We start from the raw sequence: 18644 nt of genomic DNA, 5'->3' as shown, positions 1-18644 counted from the left end.
GCTAAGCTTGGGCAGAGGTGAAGAGCAGGTTCATTTAATGCAAATGTGGGAACTGCTTATTATTTTATCATAATTGTTTCCTGGCAATGTGAGTGAACAGCTATAATGATATCAAAATAACGTCTAGTAGTACCAGAACTATTTGCTACATAAACATAATCCAGGTATGGGTTAGCTAATGTATTATTGTATTGTAATGATTATTATTGTATTAATCTCTGAAATAATGGCTTTGTTTATCAATTCTGGTTCAAAATCCTTTTTACATTTGAGAAGCAAATGTTGGAATTCCTCAAACGTAGTCATAAGACCACTAAAATGTCCTATGAAATCATTCCCATCAACTACATATATATGTCCAAAGAAATATCAGGTTATATGAGTCTTCTAACTCTCTTGCTACATGTAATTATCTGCAATGTACACTTCTTTAATTGATGGAAATTAATCTAGAAGAAAGAGAAGGGTCAGAAATTACATGACATATTATTTTCTTCTTTCACTGCACTATCCTTAAGAATTTTAGTTCCAGTTCATTTGAGACCGGCATTAATGCCATTAAAAAGCAATGTAACTATTATTTTTAGAGCAATGTACATGAAATTAAAGTAGAATAATAGTGAAATACATTTGCCAAGGTGGATTGACATTCTGCCATTTTTACCATTTGTCAAGAATGTACAAGAAGCTACTTATTTCTAGTTCCAGTTGGTTTTGGTACTTGATCTGTATTTATAGAGAGGGATGCGAGAAAGAAAAAGATAATAAATAATTGCTTTTCTCAAATGTTAATGTTATACCATTGATAATTGCTGAAAGCCTACACCTATTTTCCTGGGAATAAGCCTGATCAAATCAGAGCAAACGTGCATAGAATTACACTGTAAATAACCAAATTATTTTTTTTACTGCAAACATGTATCAAGTTAATAGGGATAGTTGATTCAACCCATACTGTTACAGTACAATATTTATCTACTGATTACTCTGGAATAGTCTATTTAATGTATCTAAGGTAAAGGTAAAGGTTCCCCCGCACATGCGTGCTAGTCATTTCTGACTCTAGGGGCCGGTGCTCATCTCCGTTTCAAAGCCAAAGAGCCAGCGCTTGTCCGAGGACGTCTCCGTGGTCATGTGGCCGGCATGACTAGACACCAAAGGCGCACGGAACGCTGTTACCTTCCCACTGGAGTGGTCCCTATTTTTCTACTTGCATTTTTACGTGCTTTCGAACTGCTAGGTTGGCAGAAGCTGGGACGAGTAACAGGCGCTCACTCTGTTACGCGGCACTCGGGATTCGACCCGCCAAACTGCTGACCTTCTGATCGACAAGCTCAGCGTCCTAACCCACTGAGCCACCGCGTCCCTTATTTAATGTATCTAATACTTATCTAATACTTAATCTATTATGGTGGAGTATATGATTTAGTGAGCTCTCTTTTGAGGTCATTTTTTGAGGTTAATTTATTTATACTAATTAAAAATGGCTTCAAAGAAATAGGTACTAAGGAGTCAGCTTTGTCAACATTGCCTGAGTAAGGGTGGAAGAATAAATGCACAGTTGTAGGGGGGAAATCTCATATGCAGGAATAACGTTTCCTTGTTTTGAAGCTACTTTTGGCATTAAAGAATCAAGCTATTGCATTTTGCCTCTTTGTTAATCTAACCAGTTATGGTAAAAATTTCAGCTGGTGCCAACTGACAGACCCCGGCTTTAAGAGATGCCATTTTGGGGCTCACAACTTTTGTTTTGCTGTAACAGATTAGTAGAAGTATAAAGGTTTAATCTGTACCTTGCCCACTCCTGGAGTATCTTTCACCTTGCTGACTGCCCTTAATAAACAAGGTGGAGCTGGTGGAGGTGAGGTCTGTAAGATCATGCTGAATTTCGTGGCAAATAGATGAGATTCAGAAACGGAGGATGCTGAGGGTCTGTGCTTCTTCTTTTTGGATGACAGATTCAACTTCTGAGCAGCTCTGTAAGAGGAAAAAGAAAACAATGACGATGCTATAAAATAATTAATGAAATCTCCACCTTGTTGCTAAGTGATGTCAGCTACAAAACTGCCTATAAAAGTGACTTTTTTGTGTTTATTGCATGAATCAATCTTAATTAAAACAGGCAAAAATTTAGAAATGGTTAAATTTATACATGGTACTTTTTATTATATAGTTCTTCAGGTAAGAATACAGGCCTTGTTGTAGCCAACCCAAAAAAAATTAATACAGCATTTAAAAAGGAGTTAATATTAGAAAATTCTGTTTTAGAACGGATATTTGGTTCACAACATATTTTTGTCGCGGGTGTCATGTGAATACATGTGAAATATTGGATATAAGGAACAATTATGAGTATATTATGTTAATTTCTATTACTGTGCCCAAGGAAAATCAACAACATATAAAGAACTTGCACCAAGATATTTTGAACTTAAAACAATATGTAGTCTGTTTCCTGTTATGCAGGGGGAGAGGAAAAAAAGGGAGATGTAGAGACGTATGCGTGCAGCTGAGAATCAAACATACAAGCAACAACTCAGAAAGTTAAATAAACTGCACTTTGATTCAAGTACTGAGAACTCAAATTTCTTATGCTTTCAATATATAAACAGACATTTCCTGTATTCAAATTTAGGACATTGCTACAATCCAACTTCCAAATATACGGCTACAATTTTCAATTTGCTGTATCTAGCACATGAGAATGGCTTTAATACTGAAAAAATATTTTAGAAAGTTTTTCTCCTGCAATTGTAATTACACTATATGTACACAAAGAACAGATGAAGTTATAAGTTCCTTAGATGTCTCCATGGTTGGACAGACTGGAACTTTGAACTCTCTTTTTTTAAGAGTCTGGTGTACTTTTATTTTTTTATATATTTTTAAATTCTACAAATTTGACTTGCCATTATACAACTAACGTGTGGGAACAAGTATAGACCAATTACCACATGAATGTCTCCAAACAGTCTTCTCTTCAGCAGCTGAAAAAAATGTTTTGCGATGATCTCTTTGGATTAGCATTAATTCCTCCTCCTCTATGTTCTCCAGTCCAATTGGAAGATCACAGTGAATCTTAGATCTTGATTGGTTCAAAATTAATATGCATTTAATGGAGCTCCTTGTAATTAGATTAATTTAATATACATTGAACTAACTCCATGGGGGTGCCAATGAGGCCAAGAAAGGTAAAGGATCAAAGACTTGCAAAGATAAGAGTGAAGTCAGATGGTGAGAGAAATGATACTTAGTGATTTAAAAAAGAACAATGATGTCAATGGATTTCACCTCACTTCAACAAAGAAACTGTGATCTCAGAGAATTAGAACAAGGCATTGAAAGCATAGTGGTCAAAGATGCTAGGTGTACAGCAGAAGGATGACAAGCTGCTCACATATGTCTTGCTCTGAAAAACTACTTGCCACCAAAATAGAATTTGGGAGGAATGGGTTTGTAAGATTGGGAACTGAATTTAGTATGCATTTAGATGTTATCTCCTGTCGCTTTTGCTGTAGTAGAGTCAGCTGTTGGTATTTTCTCAAGTAACCATTCCTGCCTTACTCTTGAGGAATAATCTTCTCACAGGCAGATGCATTGGGCCTGGCTTTTCTTATGACTGCCTCAAACATGTATGTCACTTTGCTTCATCAGAAAGCCTTCCTTACACAAGGTAATACTAGCCCATGTAATACAAGCTGGACACCAGAAATTATCAAGTGCTGTCTGGTACAAGGGGTGACTTTACAACCAGAGAATTTACGAAGTATGGGTTTCAAAACGAATCAGCTAAGAACTTGAATATTTCTTGGCAAATGCCCATGCTTTCTTTAAACAGCTTTCCTTATCCTGGGTCTAGGGAATTTGGTGAAGGCCACAAGAGTACCTTGTTGATATCATTCCCTGGGCTATAAAGTATCTTTAGTCCTTGTCTATCTTGCTCCATTGTTTATACACTTTTACCCTCCAAATTGTTATTCAATTGTCCATTTTGTCAATTCTGTGGTTTCAATGAATGTTTACCAAAAATAAATGTTCTGTATAAAAGATAAACATGTAGCTCTCCTGAGTACACTCTGAAAGCCTGTGCTGCATATTTTTAAGCTTTTGTGTCAATTAATTTTTAAGAATGGCAACATCTTAATTTATGCCAACATATACTTCCAAGACAGATTCTTTATCATATCTACAGTTTATACCCAAATTATTTCTGTTATTATATTCGGTTAGATGCTTTTACATCTCTCCTGTTTATTTTCCCAAATATTTTAACACTTTGTTGTTCTGCTACTTTAATTACGGTAGTATTTAATTTTTTAAAAATACTTATTGAACCAAAATATCCATTGCTGACATTTTTCTTAAAGAATTATTGGAAGATAAATGGTCTTTTCAAAACCTTAGAATGATATGCCATTTTGACAGTACTAACCTTTGGAATGGCATTAAAACAGGACAGCCTGATTTCATGTTGGCCAACAATTGAAAAAATGAATGTAAAATACACATACTACATTTTTTCTCTTTTTCTATTAGAAGTGAAAAATGAAGGACTGTGGATAATAGTATAATAATTACAAGCTCCTGTCTTATCTATAGGAAAAGGCCTAAGAAAGTTTTCTTTCCAAATGCATCAAAATAGTTGATGTTCACAAGATATTGCTTAATTTATATGTATAAATGTGATTATCACAATGGTGCTAATTCAAAGTGGACCTTTAATCTCCTTAAAGTGTACTTTATACAATGACTTATGTATGGGAAATTATGAAAAATCTGTACAGATTGTTTCCCCAAATGAAGTTAAGATTTAAGATTTTCATCAACCCAGCCATTAATAGCAATGCAAATCTCAATTGTAACAGTTCTTTGAGTTACATTTGGGCCCTCCCAAAATTGAAGGAACAAAACCACAACAGAGTTTGTTAAAACAATATTTCAAATTAGTAATCTGAAATAAAATGCTGTTAGAAATAAAATGTTAACACTGACATAAAACTGCTAGGGAAGTTTGTCTGTCAATTTGGGGCAGATATCATCAATATGCTGACTATACTCAAATTAATATTATCATGCCAAATTGGGGGTGTAATAAAAGTTCTGACCTGGAATCTGGAGAGCTTATATGGATGAAATTAATGAATTAAATCTGTGCTAGATGGTGCTGCTGTTTGTCTGTAAATGATCTGCCTCAACTCTGGTCCCAATACTAACTTTCCACATAATCACACACCTTCTAAAAGGACACATTCATATTTTGGGAACCAGGTGGAATCTCAGCTTATGTAGTGTGGAGCAAGGGGAAGTTGTGGTCTTTGTCCAGCTTCACCTGATAAAGGAGAATATTTGAGACTTAGGGTTGAAATGAGAGGTCCTTGGTGCTGTCTGAGTTTGGATGTTTTCTTGCAGTTGTTTCATTACCAAATGAAATGTTTTCATCTGCAAGAAAACAATCAAGTTCAGAGGACCCTCTCATTTCAGCTGATGGACCTGACAACAGTGACCCATGCTCTCTTCCCTTTGCAACTAGACTATTGCAACACATTCTTCCTAAAGCTGCCTTTAGATTATCCAGAAGCTATGACTAGTCCAGAATCTGGACTAGTAACCTTTCAGCTAACTGGAGTTATATTTAGACAGGCATTCATCCAATGCTATGGACACTACACTAGTTACTATTTTCATAATAGTACAATTCAAAATGTACCATTCAATTACCTTTAAAGCCTACATAGTTTAGTTTCTGGATACTCATAGAATCATCTTTGCCAACAAGATTTGTTCCAGACCATCCACTATTTGAACAGGGACTCCTGAGGGGGCCCATTCTACAGGACGTGACAGGGCAGAAATTCAACAGCATGCCTTCTTAGTGACTTCTCCCATTCTGGGGAACACTTTGATTCCTGAGATCCTGGCTTATAGGAAGGCTCTTAAGGGCTTATTATTCCTTAAGGATGTTTGAAATTTGATTACCTAGAAAAAGCACTATAACATTCAGTTCTGGATATTCAGTTCTTCTATATTAGAAATCTACTTACTCATGAACTACTTACTACTCAAGATTTCTTTAAAAACCAAAATGGAAATTTCCATTATGTTTAAAAGTAGAACTGTAGAGTTAAATTATGTAGGAAAATTCTACACATGCACTGAATATTGGTCTGACCAGGTTTAGCAGTAAATTCATTATAATACAGAGCTAGGTGTGTCATACATGTATTGTTACCAAAAGAGAATGCTATGATTCTTGATATTGAGGAACAATTAAAAAAATGAATCAAAGTAACAATTTATTTAACTCTGAGTTGACGCTTCTGAGAAAAATACACATTTGGGGTACATTTTGGTTTTGTGGGAAGGCTGACTCAAATACTGTATACCATGTGAGCAGTTAGTTAAAGTAGCTCTTTTCCAAGATTGCTAGTTAATTCAATGTAATACTATGCATGACTACTCAGAGTTAAGTGCTGCTATGAATTCAGTAGAACTTACTTCCTATAAAATATATTAGACTGCAATCTTAGACCAGGCAACCAAAGGAAAGAAAATTAAGAGTTTATGCATAGTGAAGATCCCATTGAGTGAGATTAATCACACCTGAATTCCTCAATTTAATTTGAGAATGTAACTTTCTTCAAATGGCAAATGATTTGCAGCTCAGTGATCCAAGACACAACTGAATATAATTTTAGTTTCTGCTTGCATCTGTGTTTTTGTCTATATGTTTATATGCCTACACATATCTCCATGAAAGCCTATCAGCTTGCCTCTTCAAAGCCAAATAAATCCTTACTGCCTGCTGTTCTACTTTTAATCATAAACTCAATTTCATTAAAATAATACAGCTATTCAAGTTATACCTTTGCAACTATTTCAGTATATTCCTTGAGTGATTTAAGCCACTCTTTTATAGTACTGTATCTGTTAAATAAACTCAACTGGAAGTAGTATAGTCATAAAGCAAATCATTGTAATACCTTTATATACAATTATTACACACAGTCAGGACCAATTCATAATTTAATACAAAATTTGCCCCAGCATTGCAAATTTTGAAAACCCTTTGTTAAATAACTAATTAAATCTGTGGGGATTTTCCTCTAATCGGACACACTGATTTATCTTGCAGTCCAATCAGCATAGTTTCAATGTAGCATTCTCCCCACCCTCCCAACTCTAGGTCATTTTTAAAAAAACAAGGAATTTTTTTGCATTCTCCCTTTTAGATATAACAAGTTGCTATTATGCGCTTTGGAGTTGGAAGAAGAACGCTTGAAAAATATTACTAAAGATACACTATAAGGTTTCAAAGGATAAAATATAAAGTGAAATTGAAGAAATTTCTGAAATATAGGAATTGAGTTGCAGCAATTTGGACTAGTTTTGTAACTGCAAGCTTAATGCTATGATCTGCATAACAGTGGGGGCTGACGTCAGAAGTCTTGCTTAGAATTTGTATATGTTGTATACAGAGAACATACTAGCATGCTGTGATCCACAGCTGAATAAGAAGGAAAAATTTATTGGTGTGTGTGTGTGTGAGAGAGAGAGAGGGAGGGAGGGGAGGGCAGGCAGAGAGGCTCCTGTAGAAATATTTCATGAATCAGGAGTTTTTAACTGGGAATGTAAAAGATCTATTAACTGAATTTTGAGATTGTAATGGCTCATCTTCCATACATTAGAAGATAGCTGATAGTTGATAAACTTTTCCACAGATCACATTAACCATAGCAGCAGGTGTAAAAACACAACAGTGTGGTATTATGGTTAAGGCAATTCTCCTGAAATTGCTATAGACTACTTTTTCCCTTTTCCCAATTGTGCAATCGGCTATTATAACTTATTTTTTAAAAGCCACGAAAGCCTAATGTTATTACATTGGTTTTATGGAGTTTTCAGGATTTGCATTCTTCTACTATCTCCAGTGAGAAAACCTGGCCTACATACAGTAGATATTTCTAATCACTTAAATATTTCTTTGTCTCTCAGAAAATCAATTTATGGTGACAGAAAACCTATATGTAATTGTACTGAGGCTCAGCAGCTACAAATCTTGTCATTCTGTGGGAGTTAAAATACTTTAGAAGCAGGCAGCTTCTTCATTAATTTGCATATATTATATTCAAGACCACCACAGCAAGTGGCCTTCTGTATTTAATTACAATTTAAAACTCAATTCAACATTTTATGAGCAGCTTAATATAATTATTGAAGTTATGGACCTACCACATTCTAGTTATTAATGTTCCTTAACTATAATGTGTAGCAATTATTGCAGTATTTACAAACTAGCCTGTTTTGATTTTTAACACATTCTCCTGATACCAAATATTCAAATGTATGTAATGATAGAGGTTTGAAAATATGTTTTTTTAAAAATATATATATATTTGGAACTCTGGTAGAATCTTGTGTTTTAAAAACTGCCTGTATTCTCCTTGGATAACTGAGAGCTTTTTCCCCTCCAAATCAACTACAGTTCCACTCAATTTGTAAAACTTCTGCTTTGTGGTTTGCAGAACTGGGATTCCATGGGGATATTTTCCCATTCAAAGAATTTTGAGATGCTTCCATCCCTTGAAGGCAGAGCTCTGTAGAAAGATTCATAGGTGATCTTAGCCAGCAGATCAATTCCTAAAACCTTTGACCAGTTTCACAGTCCCAGTAAAAAACCGTTCAGCTTGATTTTTCCCCATTTATGCAACCCCTTTCCCCAACCAAGCTTCTGGATTTAAATGAACTATTATTCTGTCTGCAAAATACATGTTATGGCTTATAGAAAGTGTCCAGCTATAAAAATGTGTCGCACTATCACCACGGGTTTCACTGGAAATTTATATGCAGGAAAAAGAAAAATTAGATGACTTAGTAAATTTCATTCATGACATTTATACATGACATGCAAAGAAGTGTGACAGGACTAGAAATAACACGCTTGCTTCAGCTTTACTGGTTATTGGCTCTGGGGAGGTATAGGACTTAGATCCAGGGATCATGGATTCCCTGATCACTAGGAGCACTAGGGATAGCTGATCACAAAGCTCACTTCAATGGGATTCTGTCTCATGCATATATTAGTACTGTTGGAAGATTGATTATTAAGCTGAGATAGGTCATGAGGTTCCCCCCCCTAACCCCCCCACCACCCCCATACAAACATATTTGATTTCTTGCTTGGAACCCTGGTTCTGGTGTACTGTAGAAGGTTCTCACTAACCATCTGCCATTCCATGGAATGTCCCCAGAACAAAAACTAAGCTATCAAATCGCAACTAAAGTTCTTGAGAAACAAGTTGTATGCGTTAACATCTGTTTTATAGGAATGGGAGGCTACTTGTTTCAACTGTCCAAGCTCTGTGATTCAAGTCTACTAGGCATATCTGTCCCTTCTAGATGAGTTCCTGAATTTGCTTTCCAGAGTTGAATGAGAAAACTGAAAGTCAGGCTGCTTGAATCAGGACACATCCTTATTCCCCTTTGCCTGTTACTGGCCTTAGCAGGCAATTATAACTCTTCAACAGATTATGCCTGAGCTTCTCATCCTTGTCCCCTTTTAACTTTTTTTTTAAAAATTTAACAATCAAAACATCCCCACCGTTTACTGCCTGCACCCAATTAATATTAATATGCTAATTACTTATTAATAACATTTGTATCTACATTGTCATTTTCAAAAGCTTTTTATTGTTTAGTAGCCTCTTTTTAGCCAAAATTTTCTTAATTCCATAGTTCTTTACATACGTACAATGATTTTTGTTCTTTTCATTTAGACAAATTTTCCATTTTCTGATGCAGCCTCTTTCATATCAATTAAACAACCTGTTGCTAATCACATAAATACAGGTAATCCCTGTATTTAAATACAGGTATTTAAATACAGGTAATTATGGTCATAATCCCCAATTATGACCATAATTGCACCCATAATTCAGTTGTAAGTTGTGCTGGTCATTAAGTGGGCCACCATGTCACCCGATTTTTCTTTTTTCCAATGCTTGTTAAACAAACACAACAGTCACTAAGCAAACACATTGGTTGTTAGGTAAGCAGTTGGGTATTTTAGCCAGAAATTGGAAATAACCATGTTTTCGGCTAAAAAAGTTGCAAATTGTGTTCATGCCACCCTGTGATGCTGCATATGGCTGAAAATGCAGGCGGATTGCCAAATACTCAAAATGCAACTACGTCAGTGCAGATGGGAGGCGGGGGAGAGCCATCAGAACTTCAAAACTGGGTTGGGAGTAGCTCTGGGGAGGGCCATCATAACTTTGAATGGTTGCTATGCAACGAATTGTAAGTTAAGGGCTACCTGTATCCTCTTGGAATTGATGTTACTTTTTTCCTGACTTGCAGTATACATCCCAAATGTACTTTTATTATTAGAGGTTAAATAATGTAGGAATATAGGGACGCGGTGGCTCAGTGGGTTAGGACGCTGAGCTTGTCGATCAGAAGGTCGGCAGTTTGGCGGGTCGAATCCCGAGTGCCGCGTAGCAGAGTGAGCGCCTGCTACTCGTCCCAGCTTCTGCCAACCTAGCAGTTCGAAAGCACGTAAAAATGCAAGTAGAAAAATAGGGACCACTACGGTGGGAAGGTAACAGCGTTCCGTGCGCCTTTGGCGTCTAGTCATGCCGGCCACATGACCACGGAGACGTCCTCGGACAAGCGCTGGCTCTTCGGCTTTGAAACGGAGATGAGCACCGGCCCCTAGAGTTGGAAACGACTAGCACGCACGTGCGGGGGAACCTTTACCTTTACCTTTAATGTAGGAATAGTCCACTGTTTCAGGCAGTGAACATTTTTGGAATGTGACAGCATGGCCTGGTATTCTTATCATATAATGTCATGGAGGAGTTGACAAATAAATGGCTGCCACAGTAAATACAGCCATTCACAAAATACACATTTACCAGCAGAAAATTTAGAGAAGCAGCGCCTTCTCTGGCTTGCTTTAATCTTTTTTCTGGGCAACTAGGACAGCTTCCAAAGAAATCCTGAGCCGCAGCTATCCACTAATTTTATTCTCTAGAAATAAATTTGAGAACTACATAGGGGTCAGGGGAGTTTTTTTAAAAATGAAGATAAGGCTTGAGAATAATGCTTTGCTTTACAATTATTTATCAGTTTTCCTATTATTATTATTATTATTATTATTATTATTATTATTATTATTATTATTATTATTATTATTATATTTAATTAAGATAATATAAAAATAACAGGCAGGACAGAAAGTCTGAAGTGTGCTAAGGGAAGTGTGCTAAGCTTGTTGACATTTCCTTTCCAATTTCTCCTGCACAGCTCCCTTCATTTTTGAGACATTTTCTCATCAGAAGTCAAATGGGACTCTGTTGAATATATTCATACAGCTCTGCTCGTGATTTGTTTCTATGAGGAGGAAGGGCAGAGAGCCAGAGCATAGAGCGTGCAATGGTACTTAAGTGTAGCATCTCCCCCAAAACACACATGCACACGTTCCTTTTGCTTAGTGCTACATTCTATGACAGGAAAACAGCTCAGCAGCTTTGCAATAGAGTAGATAGTTTTGGCAATATAGGCAATCCTTGGTGAATATGCACACATTCAGTGACCAGTCAAAGTTACAATGTGCTGAACAAGGGGTACTTACAACAGCTCCTCACAGTTGCAACCACTGCAGCATCCCTGTGCTCACATGATCGTGATTCAAGTATGCCCAGGCTGGCTTACAGTTATAACATTGCAGTATCCTGTAGTCATGTCATCATCATTTGCAAACTTCACTTCCAACAAGCAAAATCAATGGGGAAGCCAGCAGGAGGTTGCAAATAGCAATCACATGTTCATGTGATGTTTCAAGCATGCAATCATGCCTAATGATGACAACTAGGACTGCTGGAACTGCTGTCATAAGTCAGTGGGGTCATATGATATGCCTTATGATGCATCATTTAGAGACAGAGTTCTCTGTATTCTACTTTTGGTAATTTCTCAAGAAATTGGTACCTATTTTAGATCAAGGTCAAACATTTGCCATCTCCCTTGGGCACTCTTTTGAGGGAAATATAAGCTTAAAATTTAATAAGATACTTTCCTTGACTTCTTTTAACAAGGTAAATGTCACTTGTCTAACCTACAGTCCATTTCTCTGTTTCTCTCTAGATAACACCTAAGAGACTTTTATATTGTTACAATACAAATTAATTTCTGCTGGTATTCTGTAATCTTCTATTTTGTATGGAATAGAACCAATTGTTGATAATAAAAAAAAGATGTCAGGTGAGCAATAACCCAATTTTGCTCAGCAAAATTAAATCACTCTTCCTATTTATCTTTTTTAAAAAAAACAAAAACAAAACCAAAAAACAGAAATCTTAGATTGTAACTGCAAGGTATTGATCAGTCCCAGAATTATCTTTCTGGCTGGTTTTATTGGTTTAGAGCTTCTGGGACCTAAAAAAAAATACATGTAAAATTCTCTGTGAGGCAACCAGATTTTTTCCCCTCTTCCTTTCCTGTTCTCTCAGCTTGACACCATTTCAATATTCAGCACATTTGCTGATTTCAATCAGTGCTTTTTCAAAAGAATCTCTGCAAATAGCAACGTACCTAACTTTTGTTCAAGAAGAAAAATGGCTCTGAAGACTACTTCAAAAACAGGGCCTCATAGCAGGCTAATCATTTTACCTATAATGACAAATGTAATAGCTTTGTGAAGGTTGAAGTTAAAACATTACTATTCATAAATGGCAAAGGACAGATCTGAAGAGATAGCTACTTGCTATTCAGTTTACTTTAATGCGGTCAGTCTGCCTTATTTCATATTGCCATTATAATGCAAAAGTACTAAGCAATCTGATTAACGTACTAACTTTAAAATGAAATCAGAAAGAATAAAAATGGCAAGATTTGAGGAATTTAAGACACATAATAATGCCTCAAATAAAAATGTTTTCACCTTCTGTCTAGAGTCTAGACCAGGGGTAGGCAACCTCGGCTCTTTTATGACTCATGGACTTCAACTCCCAGAATTCCTGAGTCAGCATAGCCAATGTTTTTCAGCCTCAGCAGCTTTGATATATGTGAATTTCAGCTCCCAGAATTCCCCAGCCAGCATGTGGAAGTCCTCACATCTTAAAATTGCTGAGGTGGAGAGACACTAACCTAGACAGATTAGCTGAGTTCAGCTATTGCCTGTCCATCAGATACCCTGCTAAAAAGGGAAATGTTCGGTTGCACAGGGCTTAAGATGCCATTCAACATCATTCCAATAAGCATCCATTTGCATGTCAGTATTTCTCCATTGTCTGTTTTCCAATGGACCTTTCTTGCTCCAACTAACATTTATTTTGTTAGGCACCTCAATCTTCTGTAAATGGCTGAGACACACGCATTAACCCAAGTAGCTCAAAACTTTTTATGTTCACTTTTAACAACTCCCCAAGCTTTAGACACAGATCTTTCTTTACAGGAAACTTGCATATAGATAGAAAGCAATTGATACATATCAGGTAGGTCTGCCATATGACCTAGACAGTTAAATGAGGCTCAGATTTGCCCACGTTCATCTAGTATGCTTTTGTCTGGTTTCCAGTATAGTGCATTGCATGAGAAAGTACAGAAGTGAGAAAAGAACAAAAGAAAGAGCAACGGTGATTCACCAAGAGGTAGGTAAATGCTTGATACGCTCTGATATTTTCAGAAAAGATGAGAAGAAGATATCAGCATGGTAGGAGTGAATAAATGAGCAGACTTCAATGGGCATTGGCAGCTTGGATAAATGCACTGAACACATGTGATGTATGGTCAAGGGGAGACAGAAGGAGTAGTATTAGTAGGCAAGCAAAAGACATCTGAAGATGTATCTGTTTCCTAAAAACAAGGCAAGGAGAGGCAGCAGTATTTGCAAGCAAATGGTTGGAGATGTCCAGTAACCCAAAAAATAATCTGGGGTTCAAAGAAAAAGAAGAACATGCCATAGGTGACAGAAGGCTGGTAACGGAGAAGGCTGGTCAATTACCAATTACCAATAACATATGAAAGTCAGAAGAATAACATTCCCCAAGTATTAGTGTAAATTATAATACAGATGTAATAAAACTGAGAATTGCAAAGGATATTTCAAGGTGGTGAACATGCAGAACTCGCCTTCCTCCTCCTATTTCCCCATAACAACAACCTGTGAGTTGGAATAGGTTGAGAGAGTGACTGTCCCAGGGTCACCCAGTTGGCTTTCATAGTTAAAGTGGGACTAGAACTCACAGTTCCCTGGTTTCTAGCCTGTTGCCTTAATCACTACACCAAATTGGCCCTCATATTGATATATAAGCCGTGGTGGTGCAATGGTTAGAATGTAGTTTTGCTGGGTAACTCACTGCTCACTGCCAGGAGTTCAATTCTGAGTGGCTCAAGGTTGATACAGTCTTCCATCCTTCTGAGGCCGGTAAAAGGAGGACCCAGATTATTGGGGGCAATATGCTGATTCTTAGAGAGGGCTGTGAAGCATGAGGAAGCTATTACTATTGTTATAAACAGTTACAAATGTAAGATGCTAACCACGAACCGGGGGGGGGGAGGGGAAATCACACGTCTAAGATGGATGACTGCTTAACAATATTTCCTAGAGAAATACTGCAGAAAAAAAGAGAATATTATATTCCTTCAAAAAAGACAATGGCATGCTAGGTAGCATCAGACCTGTCAAAGAAACAAAGCACCTCTCTTTTCAGCAGTGGCAACTTCTCAATAATACCTACTTTTCAACAGTGCAGTTTGGAAAGGAAGAAGAAATTTAGAAAGGAACAGTCTAGATTCAGACTTGTCACTCATATGCATTCGTGTGCATTATTTCAGCACATGGCCAATATCAACTGAAGAGGAAACCCATCATCTTTTTATCTTTTAACAGTGAAAAGCAGAGAGACAGACATTGTTAACAAACAGGGATAATAGGGAACCAATGATTTTACTCATCAAGTAAACAAAGTTATATCCCTTGTGCAACTCCCAAGTCCAACATTGGCATTTTTATTATACTTCTGTTTCTTTAAGACAGTTTACAGGAAGATCTGCTCTGATGATCCTTCCAGATTCATGACTACATTGCCACAAAGTAAATAATAAAAGCAGGAGGAAAAAAAACCACATTCCACCATTTCCAATTTCTAAGGAGAAATATGGGGACCTTGAGGGCTAGTATCCCTCAGGCAGTTTTTACTCTCAAATTGTTGCCTTTGGTTTTAAACCAATGGTTACTTCTCATTCTGTAGTGCACTTGGTCCATCAACAGATTTCACCCAGTATATACAGATCCTGTCACTATAATTACAATGTGATCTTCCAGCAATTGAGAAGAAATAGTAATCAGCTGTTGTCTCCCTGTGTTCTGGGGGGACGGGGAGAGAAGAAATATGGATGCATGAATGCATGTAAAGGAGTCTGTTTGTATATCTGGGTGTATCCATGTAGGAGAAAAAGAAAGAGGGATGGAGAGAAAGAAAGAGAGAGAGATGCAAATATCTTTCTGGAATTTCCATTAGCATATTGTAGCTCAGTCATTTGCTTAAAGAAGTAAAACTAAACGATTACTTCTTCTTAGGAATCTGCTTTATACTGAATCAGACTACTGGTCAGTTTGCAATGTAATCTAACCAGTAGTGGTTCTCCAGACTTTTGGTCAGATATCACATTTGCCTCTTACATACAATCTATGAGTCAAGGGCAGTCCTGCTGAATCAAGCCTTAGCCCACCTTAGTCCAGCTTTTTTTACCATTTCTTGTCCAATGGAATTGGGAGTTGGAAATAAATCTTATAAAAAGGCCCTGGATAATTTATCTGCCTTATCATCTGTATGTCAGAAGGATATTTTTCTTTAAAAAAAAAACTAAACACAATGGAGTGGCAGTTCAGAATGCTACTGACCACACCATTCGAAGCTTCCCTCTCTCCCCCTACAGCAGAGGTATCAAACTCGCAATGTCACATGACTTGTCTCGACCTATCACAACTTTTCTCCCATTGCTGGAACTGGGGTGAGCGCGGTTTTGGCATGATGCATCTGGCCTGCGGGCTGGCAGTTTGACACCCCTGCTCTACAGGGAGCTTTACATACTGCCACATTGCATATGGACTTAAGAGTTGTGCACAATAATAAACCAAAAGATTCCTAACAGAAAACAGAACACAGAAATAATAACCACACAATAATACACAAAGGGAAAGTAGAAACACTCTTGCACACATGTTACTTTGTAACACAAAGGAAAAGCAGATGCCACCTACAGCCACTGGTAAAAGATCCTGGGGGGGGGGAATTAGGATTCTCCCGTTTTAGCTCAACGTCTTCCACCACTTGTTTTGAAACACCTATATGCTGGATCTTTTTTCAGATGTTGCTTGTATGAGTCTTTTTCAGAGCTTTCTCTTCTCTTGACCCTCATGTTCACCTATAACCCAGTTTCAGGATTGGCCCCACTTCCTTACATTGCATATGAAAGCTCTCTATGGCTGTGAAATGAGTCTAAAATTGAGTCTAAAATTGATCAGCCTAGTGTAATGTTGTTTTATTTTTGCAAGTATACCCAGCAATGCCATGTGATAAACCTACACAGAAGTGGAAGGTAAAGGGAGAGAAGGAAAGCTGACAGCCATAGCACAGTCAACACTGTTGGGAGGCACATGGCAGGCTGCCATTAATTATTATCTATAAATATTATAGATAATAAATTACTATTCCATTTATTAATAATGGGAGAATAATCCATCTTGAAATTTGGAGAGAGAAAGAGAGAGAGAGAAAGGGAGGGGAGAGAGAAAGAGAGAGAATGCCAAAGATGAAAGAAGCTCAACAGAGTTAAAATCCAAATAGGCAGTGTTGCTCCAATAGGTTCATGTGCTACATACAACTCCACCCTGGCTCCTGCCAAGCTCCTTCCCTTTAATCTGCCTTTAATTCTTGTTTTATTTTTTTAATTTTGAAAACTGGAAGCAGACACATTTAATTTAATTTAATTTAATAATTTAATTTGTAAACAAGTCCCAGCCTCAAGCACCCTTTTTATTTAAAATAATGTTCCACAGGCTCCATAGACATTTGAATATATAATGTTGGGTAGCTCTACAGCCTAGTACTTCTTTTGACAGTGTGCCCAGCAGTTGCCTAGATAAAAAACAAAGATAAGCTGGGGCAGTAAGAAGCATTCATGGGGTTGGAGCATCCTTTAACTAGCTTGCTTTTTACACATAAAAGAGTTTATAATGAATGGCCAGGCTCTCACAACAGTCCCTTTATTAACAGACACACCTCTGTGACAGTCGTTTTGTGACAAAATTTACTTTCAGAATAATAACATCATCTGCCTTCCTGATAAGCCATACCTCTGATCTATTACTTGACGATGATTGGCAGCACTATCCTTGTAATGTATTGGGGTTTTTGCTTGTACTGATTCACGTGTCTGTTTAAATGCTGCATTAACGGTTGCTCATTGGTGTGTATGTGTAACGGCTACTGACTAAGCCAGACTTGTTGTCTCCAGGACTATCATTGGTAGATTTGGGGCGGGAATGGCTTCCTTCAAATCTATTGGCCGCTGCCTAGTGGCCAACCATATAAATAGCTGCACAGCAGCCACTGTTTCAGTTCTGTTCTGCTTGACTGCAATAAAGCATGTTACTGTTTGGAACCTTCGTCTCGCTTATTGCCTGCAACAAACCGACTACACAACAATCCAGTTAATCGTAGTATGTTCAAATAATGGCAACACTCCAATAATTGACAACACGTACATACATTTCTCATCAATGAATATCCAGTGATTGGCAATGCAGTAATTCTGCTTAAGTCATCACACCCAAATTGTTCTGCTTCTTACTGAAGTTATCAGTAGAGTGTGGCAGAAAACAATTATAGTGACCTGAGGCTTGTCTAAGCCTAGTACCTCACAGCTTTTTGCAAACACCTATAAAGAAAGAGACACAGAAGTTGTAATATACTTGGCACACAAGAAAAATAGATATCGCGAATAATAAGCTTTTACCAAGCTCTCCATATTTCACAGAATGGCTGCCATGGAGTTATATCTAATTACAAAACACAACTCAGGAAATGCTATGCTCCTAACCCAAAACAGAAAAATCCTGATTTAGAATATAGCAGCCACTCTGAAAAGGCAATGAAGTTGTAAATGATCATCACCTTGCTACTAAACAGAGGCAGAGTAAACCTGATTTGAGGCTAAACTGGTTGAAAAACAATGACAGAATGTATATAGTAGCCCACTGAATTGAAAACAATTATTTCACTGAAGATCGGCACTGCTCAGGAGAGTTCAGGTAATTTAAATTTGCATTGTCTGAAGTGAGAGAGGAATCGGAAGTTCTCTAGTCATGGAAAAATAGAATGCTGTAACACAGGATAGATTCTGCAGTAGTAATTAAAGCATTCACCTGTTAACTAACTGACTGACCTTCTGTTAGATCTAAATAAATCTAGCCAATTACATATTGAAAATGTGCACATTCTTTCCAAGGTAATTGTTTACTGATAGCAGGGATAAAATAGACCATGGGATAACTTTATAGCTTTGACGCAGCTGAATACTCATGAGCACCTGTTACTCAAGAAATATAGAGATTATTATACAATATAAAAGTGGTTTTA

General features: G+C 37.2%; 1 protein-coding gene across 1 annotated transcript in view; it reads right to left on the bottom strand.

Moving 5' to 3' along the window:
* KIF26B (kinesin family member 26B) overlaps positions 1–18644 on the bottom strand; it is a 335272-nt gene that overhangs the window by 122613 nt on the left and 194015 nt on the right. Inside the window, exon 5 of the mRNA XM_081318941.1 lies at positions 1794–1977. Within this exon, the coding sequence (XP_081175067.1) occupies positions 1794–1977 (184 nt within the window). The remainder of the gene's footprint in view (positions 1–1793; positions 1978–18644) is intronic.

The sequence above is a fragment of the Vipera berus genome, assembly GCF_964194415.1.
Source record: "Vipera berus genome assembly, chromosome: 1".
Classification (NCBI taxonomy): domain Eukaryota; kingdom Metazoa; phylum Chordata; class Lepidosauria; order Squamata; family Viperidae; genus Vipera; species Vipera berus.
The sequence above is the reverse complement of the archived record's forward strand: the minus strand, read 5'-3'. Positions and strand labels throughout refer to the sequence as shown.